Source organism: Diceros bicornis, chromosome 18, assembly GCF_020826845.1.
Source record: "Diceros bicornis minor isolate mBicDic1 chromosome 18, mDicBic1.mat.cur, whole genome shotgun sequence".
Lineage (NCBI taxonomy): Eukaryota > Metazoa > Chordata > Mammalia > Perissodactyla > Rhinocerotidae > Diceros > Diceros bicornis.
The window spans coordinates 15,599,606-15,625,183 of NC_080757.1; the positions used below are offsets into that span (position 1 = coordinate 15,599,606).

At 42.1% G+C, this 25,578-nt stretch overlaps 1 protein-coding gene across 4 annotated transcripts in view; it reads left to right on the top strand.

The window, feature by feature from the left end:
* The window catches only part of SMG6 (SMG6 nonsense mediated mRNA decay factor), a 205,440-nt gene that overhangs the window by 34,460 nt on the left and 145,402 nt on the right, over positions 1-25,578 (top strand). For all 4 annotated transcript variants that reach the window (XM_058560085.1, XM_058560086.1, XM_058560084.1 and 1 more), the window contains 2 exons: positions 12,747-12,808; positions 19,920-20,065. In XM_058560085.1, coding sequence (XP_058416068.1) covers positions 12,747-12,808; positions 19,920-20,065 — 208 coding nt within the window. The remainder of the gene's footprint in view (positions 1-12,746; positions 12,809-19,919; positions 20,066-25,578) is intronic.

Sequence of the window (25,578 nt, forward strand, 5' to 3'; positions counted from 1 at the left end):
GTAGAACCTCTTTCTCAGGTCAGCAAGTCATCTCTGAGGGGATCAAGGTTTTCCCTGTCCCCATTCAGGTCATTCCCATAAATATTTAGTGAGTACCTTTATATGTTAATCATGATTTTAGGCATTGCACATAGAAAGGTCAGTGATATTGATCCTTCCCTCACAGATACAGTCTAGTAGGAAAAATGGATATGTAAATAAATACTTGCAATACAGTATTACAAGTATAATAATAGAACTGTGTACACTGTACAGAGGTAATAGGAGAAAGAGATTAACTTGTGATGAACAGGGAAAGCTTCATAGAAAGGTGATTTATCCTTAATTTTGAAGGATGAAAGAAGTTCTTTAGGTAGATGTGGGTAGCAAACTTTTCTGGCAGAAGGAGCAACATGGATAAAAACGTGGTGAGGTTAGAAACTGCAAGTGGTTGCTTCTGAGATTCGTAGCCAAGAGTCTATCGTTAGAATATCTTCAGCCATGGTACAGAATCCACAGTGATGCTGTCTAATCAGTCAGCTGGAACTGAAGATTCATCACAAAGTAGATACTTCTGGGCTTTTGATTTGGCCCAAGCTTAGAAGTGGATCCTTCGAATAGTTTTTCTCTGCTTTATTTTATGCATTAGCAGAGGTTGAGTCATCCTAAAATCATGCCTTCCATCATTCTGGGAAGCTTTCTGAGCCAAGTGCAGCTTGGCTTAGGAATAAATTATGCTTTGTGTTGTAACCATTGGCAATAAGTCCTATTCTTGTCCTTCACACGCACAGTAGGACTGCAAATACTGAAGCATATGGGAAAGAGGAGTTGGGATAATACCCTCTATGGATTTGCATTTTTCTGGGGTGTTTCTTTCTTGGTAAAGATGCTAAAACCTTATTCTATCTAATGAGATTTTGAACTGACTTGTGCCACAAATCTCCGAGATGCTAGGTCCTAATTTGTAAAGCAAACTATGTGTAAGTCAGTTGACATTCTCTCTAAGGAATTTCTTTGGCAGATTTCCTTCAGACTTCTGGACAGATCTGTAAAACAGTATGGCTTTTAAAATACTTTGAAGTGACGTGTATCAAAAGGTTAAACAAGGCACTAATAGATGCCCTTGGTGCCCCTGAGAAGCTGTCTCTTGTGGCTAATGCAGGAATCAGATCTTCTGGATTACATTCCTAAATTTCTTTTATTTCCATGAATACATTTCTTAATCTCTTTTCCTTGTTTCTACATCTGTAAAATAGGGATATAGTTTACACCATCAACAGATCTGGTTTTTAACACCAGTGTAGCTTTCTGTACCTAGGTAGAGCCCCAAACTTTTAGCGCAGTTGCCCTCATCTCTACCACCTCAGAATTAGAATCTCAGTGGGAGTTAACACATATGAGGCAAAAGGCTATGGAATAAAGGCTTTTTGTGGAATAGCAGAAAAGATTGTGGTAATTAAAAAAAAACTTTATTACAGTATAATATACATACAGAAAAGTGCACATATCACAGCCATACAAACTAAGCATACTTGTGTAACCAGAAGAGTAATTGGTTTTTGACTTGTGTCACTTTCGTTCTTTTCTTCTCTTTTAACTCTAAACTCAAATTTTTCTTATGCATTTAATAGTAACAGTGACAGAGATAGAGCACTGTAAATAAGTTAGCAAGAAGTTAATGCTCATGATTTCCCTGCTTTTTGGTATGCCTAAGATTGATTTTCATTGTTGAGAGAGGATAAGGAGAATGAAGAGGAGAATTGGATCAAAGATAAGAGCTTTGAAGGTGTTTGCTATGTCTTTTGAACTAGATATTTTGGGTCTGGGAACCAGTACAGAAAAGATAAAACTGACAAAAAACTAGATGGAAGCAGGCTTTGCCTCCAGTCACAGTGAAACTGAGTCTGTCACCAAAAGTGCTGTGGTTTTCGGTCTTGATTTTGAACTATCTGGCTGTTGGGGAAAAGTGACATCATGGCCTTGCCTGCTCTTGGAGAAGTTTGGGTCCAGCTGGGATTGGAATCTCAGAAGTTCTTTGTTGCCATGTTTATAGCCTTGTCTTTGGTGTCCAGGTAAATGCCAGGCTGTACCAGGTCATGTTGTTGTCTGTGTGTAACCCATTTTTATTCTAACAGTTTTCTTCTCTTTCTGCTGCTAGCTGCCAGTGAGGTAGAGGTGCCTCTGTTGATAAAGAACAGATACAGAAGTTCATATCCAAACCTGAATAACCATTTTTAACTTGAAACACTTTTCCTTGGAGTTGATGCGCCAGAATCCTTCCCTTATTTGGTGCCTTGCTTAAATCTGAAGCTCGCATGAGATTGCCAGAACTCCCTGTATGCTGGTTATTTGCTTTTTGGTGCCCACAGCGGAGTGGTTTGTGAAACCTTCTTTGTGACCACATCTTTCTTAAACTGAAGCTTCGTTCTCCTTTGGTTCTTAGATTAGTTCTTGCTCCTCCCTTTCCTGAGAAAGTCAGGGGTTTTCCTGTATTGTGGTAGGTGGGTAGACAGGAGGGTATGTTTTCAGATATTTTTTCTGGACTATGCACAGTCTCTCGATAATAGTGTGTGAATGCACATACATTCTTTGACTCTTGAAAAACTATTTCCTTATTAATCAGGCAGATTGGATTTATCTAGAAAAATGTTAGGGTTTTTATTTTATTAGTTTTATTACTGCTGTTTTACTGTTATGGAAAACACCCCTTTTATTCACTTTTCTCACTTTTCTCTTTTCTCTCTTCTGACTGGCATTAAACTAGAGTGCAGTTGTTAAGTGCTTCCACAGCCTTGCATGATATGATCTAGACTGGAAGTATCTACTTCCCTTAATCTGCAAGACTTCTCAGTTGGTTTGGCCTAGTGGTCTCAGTGAAGGTGGGTTTTTGCTTGGGGTTACGTTAGCTTTTGGCCCTTATAAACATCCTCAGTGTCTTTCTTGGTTCTGCCAAAAAAGGTTTCCTTTTTTAAAGGTGAAAGATTAAGAGCTCAGACTCTGGAGCCAGACTGCCTTGGGTTGACCTCTGTGCTCAGTTTCCTCATCTGTAGCATAGAAATAATAATAGTACTTACCTCACAGTATTGTTTTAAGGTGAAATGAGTTAATAGACACACGGTGCTTAGAATAGTGCCTTACAGCACTATAGAAGGTACTGTAGAAGTTTCGACTATTATTAAGGTGGTCTAGTATTACACACTTGTTTTGTTCAGCTGGGAAAACTTGAGCTCTTAATGTCTGAATTGTGTCTGGGTAGCTTGGGGTACTTTTAACTCACAAAGCACAGAGCCAGCTCTGTAAATTCAGCCTGTCCTTAGTTGGGGGCTGCCCCTAAGCTTCTGAAAGGTTCAGTCCAGTAGTTAAAATTAGGTGTTAGGCCACACTCCCCACACTGTGTGGATTAGATAGCTGGGCAGAAAAGTAGAATGCTGGATAGATTCTTCCAATCATTTGCTCCCATTGGCTGAGCCTTATTTGTGCTTCAGAGTGTGGCTTTTGCTCCTACCATATGGCAAGCCAGAAATTATAAAAGTATGAGTATTGTAATCTTTGGAGCCAACTCTCTCACATTTATCTGTCTGTCTACCCACCCATCCATCACTATTGATAATTCCTATATCCCGGGATATAGGAATGAATCATTCGCTAAAGGACATTACAATCTAGAGCTGTGCTCACCAATTTGGTAGCCACTAGCTATATATGGCTATTTAAATTAATTAAAATAAAATAAAATTAAAAATTCAGTTCCTCAGTCACACAAGCCACTTTTCAAATACTCATTACCCACAGGCTGGTGGCTACTGTATTGATCACTGAAGATAAGGAACATTTCCATCATCATGGAAAAGTTCTGTGGACAGAGCTGGTCTAAAGACAGACACGTATGTATAGCATTAAGATGTACTTTGATACTCAATATCACAGAGGTATATGAAATATTCTGAGCCTGGAAGATAAGGTATCAGGCTCAACCTGGAGGTAGAGGGTTGGGAGAGGTTTAAGCAAGGAAGAGTAGGACTTTATTAGATGTAGAAAGGGGTGCATAAGAAGGCATTAGACAGAGATTGGGCATAGCAGCAGAAAGAACGTGGTGAATTTAGGGCACCACGAAAAATTCTTTGCACCTGAAGGGTAAGCTGTATTAGCAAGGGTGGAGGCAGGAGGAGCAGCCGAAGATTAGCTTAGAAAGGCTGTTTGTTCACCAAATATTTATCGGTTACCTTCTGTGAGCCCACTGGGGACAAAGTATGCAAAGTTCTTGCTCTCATGGTATGTGTGTGTATATGTGTGTAAAAATGGATTATAAGTGCTATAAAAACAGGATAAACCAGAGCAGTGGTTCTCAAACTTTGCTGCACATACAGCAAAGTTTGTGTATTGTATCCTAGTACAATAACTAGGATAGCTTTTAAAAATCCCGATGCCCAGGTCTCACCGCCATGCCAGTTAAATCAGAATGTCTGGAGATGGAAGCCAGGCATCCATATTTTTAAAAGATTTGCAGGCAATTCCAATGTGTCGTAAAGTTTGGGAACTACTGAGCTAGAGAGGAAATATACAAGCCCCACAGTGGGAGCATGGTTGGCACATTGAGGGAACAGGAGACGACAGGAGTGGAGAATGATTACGTAGGCCTTTTGTAGACCATTGTAAGGACTTGGACTTTTATTCTGATGTTACTTGTGGGCTCTTCTTGTCCAGTCTCTTGGGCTGGAATATAGCAGATGGAACTAATATTACGCAGGATCAGAATCCTTAAATCCTGATAGAACTGTTTTCCTTTGAACACCTTTGTCTGGGTTTTCCAAATTACCCTCCAAAAAGAAATAGATTTAAATTAGTGATGAGTATGTTATTTCCCTACAGCATTAAATTAGTACCGCACTATTTTTCTTGTGAACTTTTTGTGTGTATTACCTGGGTGAATACTACACTATCAAATCTATATATTTTAGTAAGTTCTTCAACAGTCACTTATAGAATATATACTAAGTACCAAACACCATTCTAGGCCATTTAAAAATATTGAAAAGAAATATAGTAAGAATATCCAAATTATCTCTAAAAATGAAATCAGTGTTTCCTTTAGTTTGAGTCTTTTTCTAAAGACTCATACTTGGTTCTGGGCCACTGCTGGGGTCTGTAAATTGCGTTACTTAGAACTAGAACCACTGGGAGTTAGGGACAGGGATCATGATTGTCTGAGTATGGAATGATCATTTCCTTTATCTTCCCTCTCTTCTCTGTCTCCCTTGCCACTGGATGATTGCAGCAGCTTCTTAACTGGTCTCCTGGCCTCTACATGTTTGACCCTGCCCAACCCCCCCCCCCCAAAAAAACACACTAAAATTTCTAAACAGTAGCCAGAATGTCCTTTTAAAAATGTGGTTCGCTCATGGCACTTCCCTGCTCAGAACCCTTTAATGGCTTTGATTAAGATCAAACTGCTTAACAAAGACTTCTACAACTTGGCCTGGCCTATTTCTCCAGCCTTCCTCATGTAGAATCACTCACCTAGCCATGCCAGTCTACCATGCGCCATTCTTGGGACCATAACACATGTTGTTCCCCTTGCGTATGACACATAGGCGTGACTCCCTGCTCCTTCCAAAACCAACTGATTAATTTACTCAACTCTGAGGTTTCAACGCAAGGGTCTCTTCCTCTGAGATCTCTGATGCTCTTGCTGTGGAAATAGTACTTTATATTGTGTGAGGATATGTTATATTATATCCTCAATCATAGTACTTCATATTGTGTCACCCACAGAGCAGGGATTATCTCTGCCTTGTTCATAGTTCGTGCACAGTATCATGTATGTAGAAAGTGGCAAGTAAGTTTTTGTTGAATGAATAAATGAATAGGTGGACAGAGTGTGAGAAGGACCTCACCATCCTTACACTCTGTCAACTCATTCATTTGTATGCTGGGTTTGAGCTTGTGTACTTGCCTTTAGAGAACTACTTTCTTGTTGACCACCTGATCACCGAATGGGGCTTCAGCCGTTTCCTCTTCTCTCTCACTTTGTGCAGTACAGACACAGGGTGTCCCAGATCCCCTACTTTTTGGATAGATGGGCAGGAGAGTTCCCAGGCACTGAGAGAGATGAGTCAGAAAGAAGAGTCATTCCGAAAGTAACCTAGTCAGAGCAACAGTATTGCCCTTTGGCTGAACTTTCTCGCTTTCTCTTTATACCTTAAGATGCTAAACTGGTGGCACTTTTGAGCTAGTTGCTGTAGATTGTCAGACCATAGTACAGGGATTCATAACCCTTAAGCTGTCACTTTCTCTTGATTAGGGATGTTTTGGGAAACGTCCAGGGTCCTTCTGGCCTAAGTGAAATCTTTATTGGGCTTGGGTGTGTTCTGTTTCCATCCGGTCGCTTAGCCCCATAGTGGCTTCGAAGGTGGAAACGTGGAGAGTCCCATTTATATTTCTCTGTAGCCTTTGGGGTGTTTGAGTTCAAAAGCTTTGAGAGCAGCAGTCCTTTGGCATTTGGTGTTTTTGTGCTATCATATAACAGGATGGTGTTGGTTAGAAGCTGGCAAGAAAGGTTAGATTTAGTTAGAAGCATACATTTGTGGGCTTTTAGAATTAGAAGGAACACTGTAGATTGGTCATTCTCCAGAGGTGATAGGAGGTAGGTAGTTATCAGAATATCCTGGGAGGTGGGGGTTCTTTTAAACCACACTCCTCTTTACCTCTCAGCCCATGAGAACCATTGCTGTTTCCAGCATATGTGTGTAGTAGCCCTCAAGTGTTGCGCAGGTAGAAAATTTTTGAGATACCAGTGTTATAGATGATCCAACAAGGGATCAGCTAATTTTTTCTGTAAAGGGCCAGATAGTAAATATTTTAGGCTTTTGGGCCATACACTCCCTGCTGGAGCTACTCAGCTCTCCCTTTGTAGGGGGAAAGCAGCCACAGACAATATGTAAACCAACAAGTATGGCTGTGTTTCAGTAGAACTTTATTTATGGACGCTGAAATTTAAATTTCATATAATTTTCATGTGTCATGAAATATTCTTTTGATTTTTTTTCAACCATTAAAAAATATAAAAACCATTCTTAGATCATGGGCCATACAAAAAACAGGTGGCAGGCTAGATTTGACCCTTGAGCCATAGTTTGCTGACCCATGATCTAGCCCAGTGGTTCCCAAATCTGACTATCTCTCAGAATTACCTGGAGACCTTTTAAAAATGCTGATTTGCAATGTCCTTCTCCCTCCCTGAGGATTCTGATTCTGTAGGACTGGGGAATCTGTATTTTTTACAAAAAGCTCTTCTTGTGATGCACATACACTTCAGGGTTATGGAATGACTGATACTGATCTCACTCAACCTTCTCATTTTATAGTTGAAGGAACAGCCTTAGAAAGTTGATGTGACTTGCTGATAGTTACATAGCAAATGAATGGCATAACCAAAATTTGGACCCAGGTCTTCAACTCTAAGATCAGTAGTCTTTGTTCATACCATTCTGTCCTACTCCTTCCCCCCAATAAACAAATGAGCAATAAATACAGAATAGTCACAAATTTGTGACTCCTTCTTTTCTTTATACCTAGTGCCAGTTTCCCTCCTGGGTTTTCTGGAGCTGACTACTGATTTGGCATTTAGCCCAATTTCTCTTTGGTCTGCTGGCTTTGAGTAGGAGAGATAATGAAGTAATAGCAAGTAAATTGCTTTAATGTAAGACTTTTTTTAGGCAGCACTGAGCTGCAGTGTGAGAGTGAGAGCCCTTGTTTGAAGGTGTGCATTACTTGGAAGAGGTGGTTTTAAGAGGCACGTTTTACGCTTGAATTCACATGGCCCAGATCCAGCCGTCTAAGTGGGCCATCTCTACGTGGTACTTGTGCTTAATTAGAGCTAATTGAGCTGTCATCCTGCCCAGAACAGTTCAGGGGTGGAGCAACTAAAGGTGAGGAGTAATCACCATCTCATCCCTGCTGTACCTCAGCCTCGGTGTGGCTCTTTGGTCCATGTGTAAGGGATTTACGGACTGATTTTGATTTGCCCTGTGTTCCTACAAGGCATTTGAACCATGGTACTTGGCTTGCCTGTATTTCTTTCTTTCTTTATATCCTGGAAAGAAGAATACTGAAAGTCCTAATGAATAATTTTTATCACTACTAAATGATTATTGCATTACTGACTTACTGATAGGTTTCCATCTTTTGTGTGCCAGGCCCCCGCTTCCTCACTTTCTTATTATCTCCTTAGATCTCACCTCCTGCAAAGATTTTCCCTGGCTGAGGAATAGTGACAGTATAGGAAACACAGTGCCTCCCAGCACCCAAAACCTTAGATTTTGGAGCATAAATGGGGAGGTGGCAAGTTGGCATTTGGTTATTTGTTTATCTTTTGTTCTTGGACTACAAGTTCCTTGGGTTTGGGGACTCCGTCTTATTGGTTTGCTCTTGATTGTGCCTGGCATGGGAGCACAGGGATGAAGTTGGACAGTATCACCTCTGTGCTCACATTCTCCTCCACCCTGTGATCTCAGTGCTTTAGGGAGACTGTAAATAGGCTTTGATTGCATGCTCTGGAGGTCCTGGACATTTACTAACAGGTACCATTGAAATTTGGTCTCCACCTGTGTTGTCTCATATCTAAGAGGAGAGAGCCCCTTAAAACACAAAGTTTTTTCTAATACTTAATATATAGAGACATTCCAGATGGATAAATTAGAGAATGATAACTTATGCTTTTCCAAATGCTTTAATAATGCACATTGGAATTCCTTTTAATACTGAGTACTCTCACTATCCTTAAAATGATTCACTTTTCAGAAATTCACTTTTCCACACAGCTATTCAGAAGCAGGGGTAACTATTTAGGAATTGAAATTGGGCATATTTCAGAATCTTCTCTTGTGTTGTATTGCTGCCTCTGAGCAGCTTCTTTCTCCTTCCTTGCTCCACAGTTCACAAAGCACTTAGGCAGTTCTGAGTGATAATTACCAGAGCTTGCATAAAACGTTTGCTCCACAGAATGCTTTATATTATTTCATTTTATCCTTTTACCTCTGAGTTAAGTAATGTCAGTGGTGGAAATTCCATTTTACAGTTGAGGAACAACCCAAACCATTTTACTCATTCATCCCATAGTTAATGGCAGGATAGACTTTATTGAGAGTGTCCAGAGACCTACCCATCCAACTACTGCCGTAACTGTCTCTTTGGGTCATTGCTTTTAGATGGTGCAGAAGGCTCATGAGTCCATAATGAGTTGGTTTTGGACTTGAACTAAAGAGCCAGGAGCCCTTTAATAATTCTAACACTGTCTCTCACTGTCTCTCTACACCTGAGAGCATTTTTAGTTTCTGGTGAACAGTATAAATGCATGAGGAAGATCTGGAGGCAGATGTCTCACCGTTCAAGGAGTAACATTTCTTTCCCTACTTGAGTGAGACCAACTGAGTGTATTCTTAAGAATCAAAAAGTTGCAAAAATGGAAGCCAGTTCATGGTGATGTGTTGGAGAGGGAGAAAGCTCAGATTACGACTTTTCTTACCGTGGACTTGATATCAGTTAAGTTTTCCAGAAGTTTTGCCTCAGTACTGCCGATTTCATGTTGTTATGTGCAATGTTGCTTAGGCCCATTTTGATCAGTGTGTAACAAATCTTCCTCAGTATAACATGCCTTGTTGCTTAGGCTCATATTGATCAATGTGTAACAAATCTACTTCCTCAATATAACATGTCTTACCTCTCTCTAGAATGCATCTACATTTTTAGCTCCTTTCCTACTTGAAGTATTGTTGGTGACAATGAAGAGAAACTATGTTTAGGGTGACAGATACTTCCAGACTAAAAATAAAGCAATGGTTCTCACTAAGCAAGGTCAGGGAGAATGTATGTATAGTTTGAAAAAGTTCCCTAAGATTCCCTTCACTCGCACTAGTTGAAAAACAGTGCATTGAAATCCACTTTCCACTAGATACAGTTAAAGTGCGATAATGGCAAGTGTGAATTCATTAAGTGGGCTTCATCTACTACCCTAAGGGAAGGATCTTTGGGAAGTAAAGATAGAACCACAATATTAAAAACCTCTTGGTGCTCTCATTTTACTCCAGAAGGTATTGTGGGCCACACAGTGTGAGTTTCCTATCTAATTGGTAAGGAAAACTTAAAACTGAACTGCATTTGGTTGCTGTTATTCCCTCATCAGCCGTTCATGAATAAGCTCACCAGTTCCATTCCTAAAATAGAGGCAGTTTTAAGGGAAGGAGAACTGTTTTGGTATCAGAAGACCTGGGTTCAGGTTCTAGCTCTGCCATTTACGGGTTTAAATTGCTTAAATTTCTGAACTGCCTTGGGGGTGGTGATTGGCTTGAATGAGATGGGTTAGTATCGTTCTGTTCCTACTGAAGTATGCTGTATGTATAAATATAACCAGCTTTAAAGAAGTCCTCCTGGTTATGGATGAGTTAACCAGTTTATGTTTGACAGCTGTGGGAAAAGGAATAATTGAGTTAAAATAGGAATAAAGGGAGAATATATATTTTTGCCTTTTAATTTTGAAATAATTTCATACTTGTAGGAAAGTTGTAAGAATAATACAAAGAAGTCCCATATGTCCTTCACCTGGATCCTCTAGTTGTTAACATTTTACCACTTGGTTTATCATTCATTGGGAGAGAATGTTCAGCCAACACTTGAGTGTTAACATGTCAAGCATGCTTTTATTTGCCTTATCTCGTGCACCAACCCATTAACATATAGGTACTGTTACCTCCATTGTGTAGAAAGAGAAGCTTAGGGAGGTTAGATCAGTTGCCTGAGATCCCACAGCAGGTAAGTGGCAGATGTTTTTCACCACCTACCTCTATTAGTAGATCTAGAGACTTGCATTCTGGCCCAGGTTTTGCCGCTAACAGTGGTACAGTCATGTATCGCTTAACGATGGAGTGCTTTCTGAGAATGAGTCGTTAGGCGATTTCCTTGTTGTGCAAACATCATAGAATGTACTTACACAAACCTAGATGGTACAGCCTACTACGCACCTAGGCTATGTGGTACTAATCTCATGGGACCACCATTCGTATATGCGGTCTGTCGTTGACCAAAACGACGTTGTGCAGCACATGGCTGTATAACCATTGGCAATTTATTTTGCAGCAGTTCCTCATCTTGCCCTTCTATTCGTGGAACCCCTGGCCCTGACTCACCTTGCTGTAGAGACAGGTTACCTTCAATGAAGTATCCTGAGCTTTTTAACTACGTAAATCAGTATTTGATCTAGTATTGCTGATTAAATGTAATTTGTTTAAGCAAAAATAAAGACTGAAGCTTGTATGCAGAGTTTGCTGTTGAAGTCATTGGTGAGGTGAGAATGCACTCCTTTTCCCACACCTAGCTTCCATATGAAGTAGATGGAACTGCCATAATTTGATTGGTGTTCTGTTTTGCAAGGGGATAAACCAGAATAGTTTCCCCTCATAGGTAGAGTCTCCAGGGGTGCTAGACTGTTCCTTGCCCTTAACCACCCCCTTGAGATTCTTGACCCCTCTTCCTGTCTGGCTGCAAGGCCCTGAGCATATTGCTTCTAGAAGACCAGGGAAGATGACAACAAGATTAGGTCTGTAGATTATGTCCACTTTCTTTAGAGGTGAATTTTTTTCCCTGCCCTTGTTTTGCTCAGAGGAATCTCTCTCCTTGGTTTTGGTAGAAGTAGATTTTCTAGAACCTTAAGCTGAGATAGTAAATTTGATGGCTCATGGGCCAGATGTGGCAAATGTGTGTTTTTGGCTTGCCTAATGTTTAAGTTTTTTTTTTGATTAGTAGCCAACATTTAAAGACCAGAGGATTTGGGGCCGGCCCCGTGGCTTAGCGGTTAACGTGCGCACGCTCCGCTGCTGGTGGCCCGGGTTCGATCCCGGGCGCGCACCGACGCCCCGCTTGTCCGGCCATGCTGAGGCTGCGTCCCACATACAGCAACTAGAAGGATGTGCAGCTATGACATACAACTATCTACTGGGGCTTTGGGGGGAAAAAATAAATAAATAAAATTATAAAAATAAATAAATAAATAAAAACCAGAGGATTTCACATAAAAACCCAGCTTTCAGCTTTTCTTTAAAAGAAAAAAAGGGAAAGAAACGATAATACTGGGCCCACAAAGAGCAGAACTGGAGAGGAATAGCCATAGATTGCTACGGTCTCCACCAGCCTGTTTCATACCTGGCCCCTATAGACACTTGAATTTTCAACTCCAGACTAGAACTTGAACTTTAGTTTTAAAAGCCAGAAAGGTACAGTTTGATGAGCTAGTTAGTGGTGGGTTGGTTACATTACCCTTGGTTACCAAAGAAGAGTCCTGCTTTCTTGGGTAGGTAGAAAAATAGCTCATGAGTAAGATTTGGCACTTACCCAAGATCAGTATTATTCCTGTCCTTGTCAGTGCTTGATTTCCATCATTATGGGGCCAGCGTGGCTCCTAGATCTGAGAGAGCTGCAGGCATCTTTCTACCTGGCTTGGTTCGGATTCGGGGCTTCATTCCCTACACACAGGCACCGGTGCCAGCAGAGGGTGCTGTCTGCTCACTGAGCCTGCTGTCATTTTGGCTCAGCTGAGCAGCAACTGTTGGGCATGTGCCCTGGGTCTGTGTGAGAGTTTGGGCATGTCCATTTGATTCCCATCCCTAGTGCCCACCCCTTAGACCCTGGCCAGGTTATTGTGTCACTAGGGACTCTGTTCAGTAACAGGAAACTGGGGAAAGTTTAATTGTTTTCTCCTCTCTCTTTTTCCCATGCAGCTGAACAAAAGGTTCATCCTCAGTTTTCTCCATGCCCATGGGAAGCTGTTTACGCGGATTGGGTAAGTGTGCAGGATGTTTATTTTATTTTCCTACATTACAAGTCATTTTGGAATTTAATATTGTTAGCAACTAGACTGTGTTTGTAACTGAGGGCACAGGGTGTGAATTCTTAGAGGCCTCCACCTTCTCTTCTCTTCCCTTCACTCACTCTCCTACTGTGCTCGTGAAGTTTGGAGATGTTACTCTCCATCCCTCTGTCTCTTCTTTCTCTACCTTCGTTAAAACCCCCTTTTACACACAGCCTTTCCCCAACCCTCACCCCTAATCCCTCTGGGTTTCTCTTTCCTCTGCCTTCCGGTTCAGCCCCTAGTGAGCTCTTCAAGGAAGTTATGCTCAATCCCTGGGTGCAGCTGCCAGGGGTCATCCTTGGGGAGAATACTGTCCACTAATTTCCCTTAAAGAGAAGAGTAACATTTTCTTTCCTCCAACATTTTCTCTTCCTTCTGAACCATACCCCTTCCTTCTTTGCCCAGGTTCCTACACAGTATTGCTAATCTCAGTAAATGCTAAGACTTTTCTATGGTTTCACCATCCACCATGGATTTACATATAAGTCTCAGGGAAGGTAGTGTGTGCAAAACCCTGTTACTTCACCCTTTAAATCCCTGGAAAGACATCAAGTTTTGAGTATTCCTTTGGTGGACCAGAGTTTTTCCTAACTGTAAAACTAGTGATCCTAAAGCCTAACTGATGCCTGCATACCAGAGCAGATGTGTGCTGAGTGCCTCTTTAGTCTAGGAGAGGAATAGGTGGTAGTGCTCTCAGACAGGTCTTCTACTGCATTTTAATATTTTCTGAGTTGGAGGTTTTATTGTGAGCTACCCTTTGAGGTGATTTGCTTTGAATTGTAGATCCCCCAGTTGTCAATGTTTCCCTTTCACTTTCTGTCATAACCTTGTAAGTTTATCTGTAATGCTCTAGAAGGTTTCCTTAGTGCGAGAAGCTGAAAGGCTTTGTCCTGCTTGAAGAAACACTGTTCCATGAATGGTGAATTAGAAAGGGTGCTTATTACATATTCACTTGTCATCAGTGTGGGCAAGAATGACAGTGATGGCCATCACAAGAGTAGTCTTGATTTTGGAATGACTTGGGAAACTTGGAGTAGTGCTAATAGATGTATCTGTATTAGTAGAAATAGATGTCAAGTGATTCACTTAGGAAAAGTCAACTAAGTGCATCTGTAGCTCCCTCTGCCCCGTGTAAGCTCTCCTCTGGCAGGTGTTTTTGCCTACGCTGTTGTATCCCTAGTGACTGACACATCATGGGTGCTCAGTAAATATTTGTTGTATGAATGAGTGAATCATCACAAGAAATGGATAGATTGTGAAAGACTGGAGAGAAGGATCTAGTATTCTAGTAGGTTGTAGTAGACCCAGGCCAATCATTAGTAAGTAATGTAAAGCTGCAGTTACAAGGTGTGCAGGATGATATCAATATCCTTTCATAAAATGACACATCATAGCAGGAAATACTGTTGTGCTGCACTTAAAATCGGTGTTATGGTTCGTATCTCTGTCTTTTTTAGTTCTCATTTTAAAAATCTTTCGTTACTACCTTTCCACTCAGTATTTTCTCTCCTTTTTTCCTTTTCCTATGTTTGTTCTTTAAATTTTCGTATACCATGTTGTTCTAAGTCAGAGTTTCTCAACTGTACTATTGATATTTTGATTTATAATTCTTTATTGTAGGGGGCTGTCCTGTGCGTTGTAGTATGTTTAATAGCATCCCTGGCTTCTACCCACTACGTGTCCATAGCATCCCTTCCCCTCTCCCCTCTTTTGACAACTAAAAATGTCTCCAGACATTGCCAGATGTTCCCTGGAGGCAAAATTGCTCCTGGTTGAGAACTACTACTCTAGGTATTTTCTTAGCTCTGTTACAGACCTTTGGGACTAAAGAAGTTATAAATCTTGGTCCAGAATGTAGGAATATTTAGGATATATTTTTATCAGGTTAGGCATTAGTTAGAACCTTACTTTTTCCCCTTTTAAAATTCTCATATTTAGATACATATATTTTGGAGGAAGCTTGGGAAAGAACCACAATAATGATTAAAAAGCTAGAAAATGATTTCTGAGAGGAAAAATTAATCTTAAAAATTAAGGTAAAAAAAGATTTATTTAGAGACAGCTGTGGGATACCCTGTGTTTAAATATAAGAGTCATAACCAGATCGTTTTGATTTCTATGGGACATCAGCAAGAGAAAATAGGCTTATGTTGCAGCTGGAGAGATTTGGGTTAGGTGTAAGAAAATTTCAGAGGGAAAGTGTTCAGGAATTTTCTTCTCTGGAAGCCTTTAAAAAAGAATAGATTATCTTCATTTGTCAGAGGTAGTTTGCTGTGGTCCAGATTATTTTTCAGGATCTTTTCCATTTCCGCATATAACATATTCTGTTGGCGAAAAGATAAGGCCAGTCTAGTTTCACCTTCGTAAAAAATGAGTTATAGTGGTGTCCACATGAGGAAAACGTATGTAAATTCTAGGCACTCCAGCCCCTCAATTAGTATTTCTCTTATGCTCTCCTGGAAGTAAAAGAGAATTGAGCCCCGTATTTGTTCTGGAAGGCAGAAATAGCAATAACTTTTCTATTGGGAAAAAAAAAGTACACAAGTCTGTAAGACTAGAAAAGCAGTGAGCCCAAGCCACACACAACAACATGGACTGTTGCCTAATTACGAAGATGTGAAATGTGGGAGGTGTTGAAAACAAATTAAGAGTGAGGAGATTGTAATGGGGAGCAGCTGAAGACACATCCACTGTACCGCCTGCCTTTTTTTTTTTGTGTGAGGAAGATCAGCCCTGAGCTAACATCCATGCTAATCCTCCTCCTTTTGCTGAGGAAGACCGGCTCTGAGCTAACATCCATTGCCTAATCCTCCTCCTTCCCCCCCCCCCAAAGCCCCCCAGTAGATAGTTACACGTCATAGTTGCACATCCTTCTAGTTGCTGTATGTGGGACAGGGCCTCAGCATGGCCGGAGAAGCGGTGCATCAGTGCGTGCCTGGCATCTGAACCCGGGCTGCCAATAGCGGAGCGCGCGGACTTAACCGCCAAGCCACGGGGCCGGCCCCTCACCTGCCTTTTGAGAAAAGCCCCAGCGTTGCTCTCCCAATCTTTGTCTTCTCTGTGCCTGGTGTTCCAAATTGCATCAGTATAGGCTTGAATGCCTACTGTGTGCAACACAGGTCTCCTAACTCTCAGCATCCAGTGAAAAAGGGTTCGGAGTGTTAGATGGAATCAAGTGCCAAAAAGAGTTTATTTTTCACCAGTGACTAGTTACAGGACCTCGAGAGTGAACAAGTCAAAGCCTCTGTGGGCTTCACTTTCCTTATCAGTAGTTTAAATAGATGATCTCCAAGGTCCATTCCAGTCCTTGTGTTCTGTAGCACTATGATTTTTTCCTCTTGTTTCTACTGTGTCACATGGCTTTGTTGTTTTGTTTGTTTGTTTGTTTTTGCTACTGGGTTGCTCCTATCTTGTTCAGTTTTTAAAAATTAAGAAGTTGAGAAAAGTTAGGAAGCCTGATTCTTTTCTGCGGAAAATGTTGTCTAGCCCAGCTGTGTTCCTCAGCATCTCAGAGGTTGGGTCCTGCCTCGTTAGTCACTGTCTGAGTCACTCCCGGGTTTAGGTCCCAGTGTTGTCTGAAAGATTGGTTTTTTGAAACTGCCATTCAAATGAGACAAGATGTCTCTAGAGATCATGTCAGAAAACAGTCACTTAAGTCAGCGAAACACATATCCTGAAAATGATTGTGTCTTCTGCAGTGTTAAAGGGTAGGGACAGAATCCTCTCGGGCTCAGGAAGAGGAATCAGTCAGGGGTGCCGTATGGCTCCTGACAGACACTTGCTTTCCTGGTGAGAGGCAGATCAGACCTGCGCTTGGACTCCACTGAGAGAAGTTGGGAAGCCGGCAGTCTGTAGACTTTTGATTTGTGACGAATAGAATAATTTTGCTTCCCATTATTGCCTTGGTTAAAGTTACTACTTTAGTTTTTACTTGCTTGCCTAGTCATGCTATTTGCAAAGTTTCAAGTTCTCTTGGAATGCAAAGACTGATATGTTTATTTTGGACTTTGAATTGTTAAAAATATAATGTTTGTGTCTTGATTTATTTTTAAAATTATAAATGTTTCATATACACAAACCAGAAGTATTCATTGTAGGGAAAATCTTTTTACTGTATACAGTGCTCATTGTAAAATATTTAGAAAACCCAGAAAAAAGAAGAACCAAAAAAATTACCTATAGTCTCACTATCCAGAGAGAACTATCCACCGTTAACACTTGGTGTATATTTTTATCTTTTTTTCTATACATCACACACACACATGCTTACTTATTTTTTTTACAAGTATATATAAAAAGGGATCACTTTAAACTACTTTAAAACTGTTTTCATTTACTATATGTTAAAATTTATCCCACATGATTAAAAAATCTAATAAGACTTTTAAAAAATAAAATTTATTTACATGGATGTGCCATCTGAATCATCTGCTTTTGTTGGGCATTCTAGGCTGCTTCTAATTTTTTGCTCTCATAAATTACCGTCTTTTTATGCTTTCTCTCCTCTTCCTCTACTGCTACTGCTGCTGCTTCTTTTTGGCTAAAACTTTTACAATTATTACATAAGTAGTATACAGAATCTCCTTATAAAAATATAACATTACAGCTAAGGCTAAAATTTCTTTCAACTCTCCCACAACTCCTGTGCCCTCTAAAGAGATAACCTTAGACATCAGGTTATGTAGTCTTCCAGACCTTTTTACTGCATTTACATACTTATATATGTATCCATAAAAACCGTATTTTATTTTGTGTTTAGAAAAACATAAGTTGTATACTGTCATTATCTCACTTTTAGTATAACCTTCATTCTGTAATATGAGATGGAGAAAAGAGAGAGACATGAAACTACTTACAGGTAGTTTGAGGCCAAAATCAGCATTTTAGGTACAAAATTGGGAACCAGAAACCCAGTTATTGAGCTCTGAGGAAGAATCTTTTATCTGTGCATCCCTCCGTTATTGCCCAGCAAAGCTGATTTTGTCTGAGTAGATCCATCTTGCCTCATATCTCGGGATTGAAGTTACTCTAACTTATATCCTTATGCATTTGATTTTTTTCTTTTGTTTTAATCATCTTGAACTATTTGAAAGGCAAAGGGAGAATTCTTTTTAAAACTTTTTCAAAAAAAGATGTGGACATTTGGCCTTGTGCTCATTTGAGACTTCAGTCTGACCTAGGGAGTGTTAATGGGTCTGTTTCAATTCCTATCCTGGGGAAGAGGCTTCCTCAGACACAGCTTTGAAGCAAGACTGTCCCACGTGACACTTCTGTCATGTCGTTCTGTGCTGGCTCTCTACCGCCTTTCAACACGGAGACACATGGCTCTGAAACTTGCCCAGTGTAGCTGCTTTTCAAGCAGAGTGAACTCTGCTGTTCTTGTAATGAGAAGTGCTAGCCCCCCTCCCCACCTCCGACCAGAAAGAGTGCTGCACAGTGTCAGGATTTAAAATGAAACCTTTGTTATAGCCCACGGGGAAAAATGGATCCAGTCCAGCCCCAAACATATCACTCTGCCATTCCAAACCTACCAAGGGTTTTAATGGTTCTGAAACTTTTTAGAGGAAAAAAAAAAAAGGGTTTTTTGGGTTTTTTTTTTGTAATTTTTTGTTTTTTTTAGAGGGGGCACTTGAAATGGCATGTGGAGGAAAAAAGCAAATGCATGGCATGTTTTGTGCCAATGAAAATGAGGACAGCTCAGCAGAGAAAGGAACTGGAATATAAACTGTAATTGACCCATAGCTGTGGCATGGTCACAGAAGTCCAATAATAGGAGTTGCCATCCAAGGGCAAGATTACCAAGATGCCAGAAAGCTCTGGAGTTTTCTAATGTGGGAAAGGTACTGTTTACCAGGGAAAGGGCCAAGGTTCAGGTGAAACTAGAAGCACCTTTTTCTAGGACTTGAAACAGCTTTGTATCTTTTGAGGATTCCCTTCCCTGTGGCTTTCCAGAAGCGATTTATTAATCTGGCCTGGAGCCGTTCCTCACCCCACCACCTAGTGTACCACAAGCAGTTTGTTTGTTTGGGGGGGATGGATAAAAGATACTTTGCTGACCACGAATTGTTCAGCGTGGCCCTAAGGCCCATGTGCCTGGTTTCTCTCTCTAACACCAAGTCTGAATTTTCTTTTTATTTCTGAGGACTTCAGCTGTGGTTAGTTCCTGTTGCCAGAGGAGCTCCAGGCATGCACCACTGTTTGGGATCTAGTGGCTGCATTTGGCAAGCAGTGGTTTGAATGACCTCTCTTTAGGAGCCCTAGGTCACTGGCTGGATTTCTACCTCCCTACATGACAGGCTCTTCCTGTATTGGGAGTGGCACTTGACCAGGGTATTATATTTCCGCTGACCTGAAAACATACAGACCCTGATGTGCAGAGGCTTGTGAGAGGGAGCAGGACAGCAACACAGGAAAGACTGAAACAGATGATTACGGCCCTAAGTCTAGGGATTCTTCAAGGGGAAATTTGGGATCCTTAGGTGGAGCAATTAGTGTGATAGACTCTAAGAAGACAGCAGCAGAACTATGTCTGGTTTCCCGAAGTAAAGCCTTGAGTAAAGAATCTTTAGATTCATGAACCTCTTTTTATAGAATACAGTTTTCATACCAGAGAGTTTGGGGAATATGTAGGTCTTAGAGCTTAAGGGAAATTTGTTCGCTGTTTAGAAAAACCGACTCTTTCAGAGAGAAATTTTGATTTCAACTTGAATCCAGTTATTGCCAGGGGTTAGGAAATAGCATACCAAAGCATAATAACTCATAGCGATTTATCCAAAAATTGAATTGTTTCCATCTCTGAACTTTGAACACTTCTTTCTCTTAAATTTGTTCACAACCTTAGGATATCAGGAAGCTTTGTGAAAGTAGCAAAGAAATGTCCTAGGCATCAGTTATCTGCTTTCTGAGAGAGAGAAATAGAGAAGGAGAGAGAGAGAGGGAGGGAGGGAGAGTATGTGTATGTGTGTGTCTGTGCGTGCGCGCACGCCTGTGCACCAAGTGCTCTTGGGGATGTGCCTCACTGATGGACTGGCTGTATTTGTAGGATGGAGACGTTCCCTGCAGTGGCTGAGAAAGTCCTCAAGGAGTTCCAGGTGCTGCTGCAGCATAGTCCCTCTCCTATTGGAAGTACCCGCATGCTGCAGCTTATGACCATCAACATGTTTGCTGTACACAACTCCCAGTTGAAAGGTAAGGAACATCTAGTTTCTTTATCTATGAGATAAAGATTAATCTAGTTTCTTTCCTATGTTATCATACCACTGCACCCCACCCATAACACACACATACAACCTTCCCCGCCATTGCCTCTCAGACCTTTAATTTACTCTTTGAAATCTGTATGACTCTCTGTATGCTTGGGTGGGATGGAAGGAAGGAATCATGGGTATAGAGCTTAATTTGCAAACCCAGAGATGCTGTTGCACATCTGGCCATGCTAAAGGCAGCAGGAAGGCCTCTTGGAGGCTGTAGACCTAGAGCCTCTCCCAGGGGAGAAGCATTGCTGAAATGTTTCATTGCAGAGACCATACGCTTGGCAGGGATTGGGAATAGCTGTTTCTGGACTCATGTACCCTGTTTGTTCAATATGGAAAAGTCTAGTTCCCTATGGGATATCCCTTGTGGGAGCCTGCCAGGGAGTAAGAACAGAGAATTGATGAGCTTTGGTGACTCAAATCTGGAAGCACAAAAATCACCAGGCCCAGAATTTGTCTAATATAGCAGTGTGCATTCTGAAATGCTTTTCTGAACACCGGCGATTTTTGGTGCAAGGGTGGGGGTGGAGGAGGGGCTGATTGGCAGGATTTTTAAATGTTCTGATGACCAGGTCACAGTTGAAGATCTCTTCCCTTCCCTGCACCCCAGTTAGGTAAGGATGATGTGGTTTGACTTGATGGAAATATGTAGCATGGAGGTGACATTATTTTGTGTGTTTATTTGCAAGGACGATTTGGTCCATGCTGCCAAAGAATCATTTCGGAGCATTGACGGAGAGTGTTTGGTCTCAGGGCTGGAAGGCTATTATCTGAAATGCCAAGAAGTGGGAATTACCCCAAAGAGACACTGTTGTAAAATAGACCTGGCATTTCTGGACAGAGTGTCGCTAGTTCCCTTGTTGCACCTTTTCTTAGTGCTTTCTCTCACTCTGAAGTTGGTTTATTTCCCTTCCCATTTGTATTTGGGGGTTATGCCTCAGCTTGCTGGTGGCTGGGGGACATTCCTCCCTTGATGAGTGAGTATGTCACGCTTTCCCTTGAAACTTGGCTCCTTCTGGGACTCTGCAGGGTCCTCTGCTAGTCTGCCTGGGTTTTCAATCACATCTGAATCCTAGAGGGTTTTCTCCTCTCATGTTGCCTGCTACAGCATTTAGAATTCCCAGCAGAAGGTGAGATGCAGAGGCTTAGGTGCCATTTTGAACTTGGCTAGTTATTCCTGAGAACAGCTCTGAGGAAGCAAGGAGTCCTGAGGGGCAGTGATGATTTCCAGGAAGGAGGAAATAAGGTTTGTGAAGTGCTGTCATGGTGAGGCTGTGAAGTCCAAAGGGAAGGGAGATTGATTCCTTCATCATTACTCTGCTGGTTTTGCTACCAAGGGGGAAGCTCAGCGGACTCAGGAAATGGGGCCTCCTGAGGTGCCCTCCTATTCATTTTCCTGCCTGCCTCTAACAACAATGCACACAGTTGAGTGAGCTGCCTGTCACAGAGCTGCAGCCTCTGCCAAGGTATTGTTCCAGCATCAAGTGACCTGTGGTCTCAGGAGGTGTGAATGCAAAGGACCTGCAGTTCTTGCCTGTGAAGCATCTGTTGTCAGCAGCTTCTGCTCCATGGAAAGGAATACCTTGGCCTTTTCATAGGCCACCAGTGAGTCCTTTTCTTGTAGCTGTTGTTAAATAAAAGTTAAGAAAACACAGGTGAAAGGAAGGTGAGATGGTGAGAACAGAGAAAGAAGGAAATAGGTGGTTCCCCCATTGGAGCCAGGATACTTTTTCTAGGATTCGTTTCCATGGTTGGTCATAATGAAGACCCGCTTGCCAGGAAGGACATGTCAAAGCCTGTGCTTGAGACCCTACTGCTCCTTTCTGTCCTTGTCCTGATGCTTACCTCCATGAGGCAGCTGGGGCCAAGAGGAGTATGAGTTGAGATGGTCAAAAGCTCCAAGGGTGTTTCAGGAAAAAACAGCCTGGGCCACAGGATGTAACACTCAACTAGGACAGAGAGCTCTGTGGACGTGCTGCCAAGTACCCGGTGTGCAGCTGAGGCGGCCGTCCAGACCCCACTGTGTGGGCTGCCATTGGGAGAGGGGTGAGCAGAGCACTCAGCGGGGCTGGTTGGTGGGAAGATGCACTTTTCCATTTCCCAGCACATGAGTCATCTTCTCTCGGCCCCTGTGCTGTGCTTGCACGGACAGTGGCAAGAAGGGGGTGTTGTGGCTGAGTAGCAGCATCTGTGCCGGGGGTGGAGAGGGAAGGGGGTTGGGGAGAGGGTAAAGATTTAAATCCTTCACTAATCAGCAGCAGTTTGAATCACATTTTTATGAGTAAGGAAGTGATAAATCAGCCCTGAGTGTTCAGCCCCCAAGTCCCGTCAGCCGATGCCCTTCTAAAGGCTTCTCTCCAGGCCAGTCTGGTTGCTGTCAGAGTCGCCACCCAGCTGAGGGACCCTGGCTGTCTGAAACCAGGAAGCAAGAGCCTGATGCTGCCTGGCCCTCCCAGGTGCTTGGGGTCTTTGGTGATTTGGCAGTCACTGCAAGTTACAGAACATCTGGGCCATCATTTTTCTTTCCATTCCTTCTTGGTCGTGTCGTTTTGGGTGGGTGTTAGCGTTTGTCAGTTTCTGGACTCTGGAGGAGGAACGGTTCAGCCTGAAGCAGAGGTGATCTGTGGCCCCCAAGGCAGTTGAGATCTTTTCAGTCTGTGCCTAGGCCTTTCCTGTAGATGTGGTATCTAAGGAGTATGATTTGGAGAGCAACAGGGATGTCTTTACCAAAAAGTATGTCCTTTGCTGATGCCTCTAATTCATTTTTTTTGCGTTCAGTGCTACCCTTGTATAACTGTGCTCTTTTCAAAACACTAAGAGTCCACGGGTGGAAATGATACTAACACTTTAATGTGATTACTTTTCATATGTACTTTCCTTGTGGTCAAGAGAGACATAGAACTGTTTAAAAGCTTTGGACACCTCACAAGGCGAAATGGAGGGGAAAAACTTAGATGGTGATGAGGGAAAGGCATCTTCTCCCTTTTCCTGGGTTATAGTTTTCCCTGGAGCTCAGGGAGCAGAGATTGAGAGGTCAGATTTGCCCCCCTTCCCACAGGGGAAAATAAGTAGAGTTATGCCACATCATTTAACCAACTAAACTTGCAGGTCTCGGCAGTGATCTTAAAACTCATGGGTTCAGGGCTATTAGTAGGGAGACCTTTATCTCCTCTCATGTGGGCTCTATGCAAAAATCCTACTTCAGTGGGACTACAGAGAGTTTAGAATCCTAATACTCTATGCTGAAGTGGCTGGAGACAGATAAATTTAAGAGATGTTTGGGGGCCCTTAACCTGGTAGTTATTAGGCACTCAGTAAGTAGTATTGAATGCATGGATGAAGAAGGCCACAGTTCTGGGCAAGCCAGCTCGCATTAAACAGTGTGTTCCTTACCTGGCCTGTGTCCAGAATTGTCCTTTGGCAAGTGACGGGTGGTGGTGAGATAGGTGGTTCCCAGAGTGATGTCACAGTTGGTAATCTCTCTACGGCATTCCCGAGGCTGAAGGGAGAAATGGGGCCTTCTCCGCATGCCTCAGCATTTAACACTTCAGTAGCCATCTGATTGGCTGACGTGATGCTGGAGGGTGAACCGTTGATGTAAACCACAAGCACTCCAAGAATTTTAATTTTTTGAAAATTCTGTAATTTAAGGAAATAAAACTCTCGTTTCTTGAAGAGGAATAATTGAAGCAACATTTGTGGTAGGGCATCACTGAAACCCCTTTGCATCCCCCATCTGTGCCCAATTTGCTCCAATCTAGCTTTTTTTTTTTTTTTTCCTTTCCCTTTTTTGCTCCCCCTCTTGCTCTCTTTTTAAAAAATGTTTTATAATTCCTGGAATCAAAACCATCTCAGGCACACACTGTTTTATTTTACTGTGTTATTGGATTATACTTCCTATAAATCATTGGATGTTATTCATTGGCCACCACTGGAATAACTTCCCTTTTCTGTGCCCTGGCCCCCTTTTCCTCCTCCTTTTCCTCCTTTACCAGTTCACAGTCAGAGTAGGTCTCCATTTCAGCCTTGCAGAAAAGCCCTGGTGGCAGCAAGAGGGCACCCAAGAGACACTTCTTGTGTGTGCCGGTGGTGCTCCCTGCTCTTAGGGAACATTTAGGGGCTGGGATTGAGGTAGGGCCAGACTGGCATTCCTTTCACTATCATTTATGCTTGCTTTTATGGTTTGTTAGTAATCCTGAACTGCAGGGGGTAGAGACAGTGCCGCGTGTACGCCTCCAGAGAGAGAGAGAATCACAGCTGTCTATATGGGACCAGTAGAGCTCAACCCAGATGTGTGGGATGCTTGAGATGGGGACCTCACTCCTTCATGCCATTGTTGTGTATGCAGGTTGACTCTCATTGAGAAGTTCGATTCACAACCAAAATTTCTTTGTCTTCCAGCATACAATCACCTTAGAGACCTTCAGTAAAGCAGTTTGCTCCTCTGTGGCAGTTCACTTCTGTCTGAGTCTCTTACCCAAGCAAAATGTATGAAATGCCTAATCCTCTGCTTGTCAGAACAGTTGTACAGGAAATCCACCTTTCATAAGGGGTTAGGGTTGAGTTTAGCTGTGTAAACTGTCCCTCTCATTCCTCCTTGTATATCTCTGGTGGTAGAAGCCCTTGGGCTTTTTCTCCTTAAGGATCTGTGGGTAGATTTCTACAGGTAGTCAGCACTGCCTGACCTTCATTTTCAGGACTGCTCTGTTTAGAGTAAGTTAACAAAGAAGAAAGGGTAAGTTAACAAAGAAAGAGCCAGCCTGGCCAACAAATTTTGTGAGAAATAGATTCACAGTCGGAAGAGGCTGGGCTTTAGAAGGCAGGCTGGAGGAGGATGCATCCTTCAGCTATGCCCTCTGGGGAGATATAACTATCAACAGGCTGCTTAGCATAGACTTCTTCCCTCAGAATTCCCTGGAAAAGAAGAAAAAGTTAAAGAAGTGAATGTGTCAAGGGACCTTCCTGTTTTCCTGACTCTGAATTCGAGGGTCCTTGTTGTTTTCAGAATGAATCTGTTACTTAATGCTGGGGGAGGAGAAGTAACTATGAAAAGCTAAACAAATGAGAAATTCAGTCATATGAATAAAGTTAAGCCTCTTATCATGTTGGTTGCATAAATGATTTCTGTTTTTGCCCAAGGTGACAGTGTGGTTTGGTGTCCATGGCTGCCTTGGTGTGGAGTGCAGAAGTGCAGTATCCCATCGTTGCCCAGTAGTTAACGTGGGCTCAATGCCTCGTCTCTGTTGCCATTTTATTGGCTTCTCAATTTGATTTTTTTGCTCCAGGATGGACTTACACTGAAAGGGAGACATTACTGGGGGGAATGTTGGCAGCAGGACTCTCAGCTGCCTTTTCCAAGCTCTCTTTAAGCTTTTCCTGAGGAGTAAAATTATAAATGTGTAGATTACAGGGGTCTCAGGCCAGATATGTACTGTTTGTTGAATATAC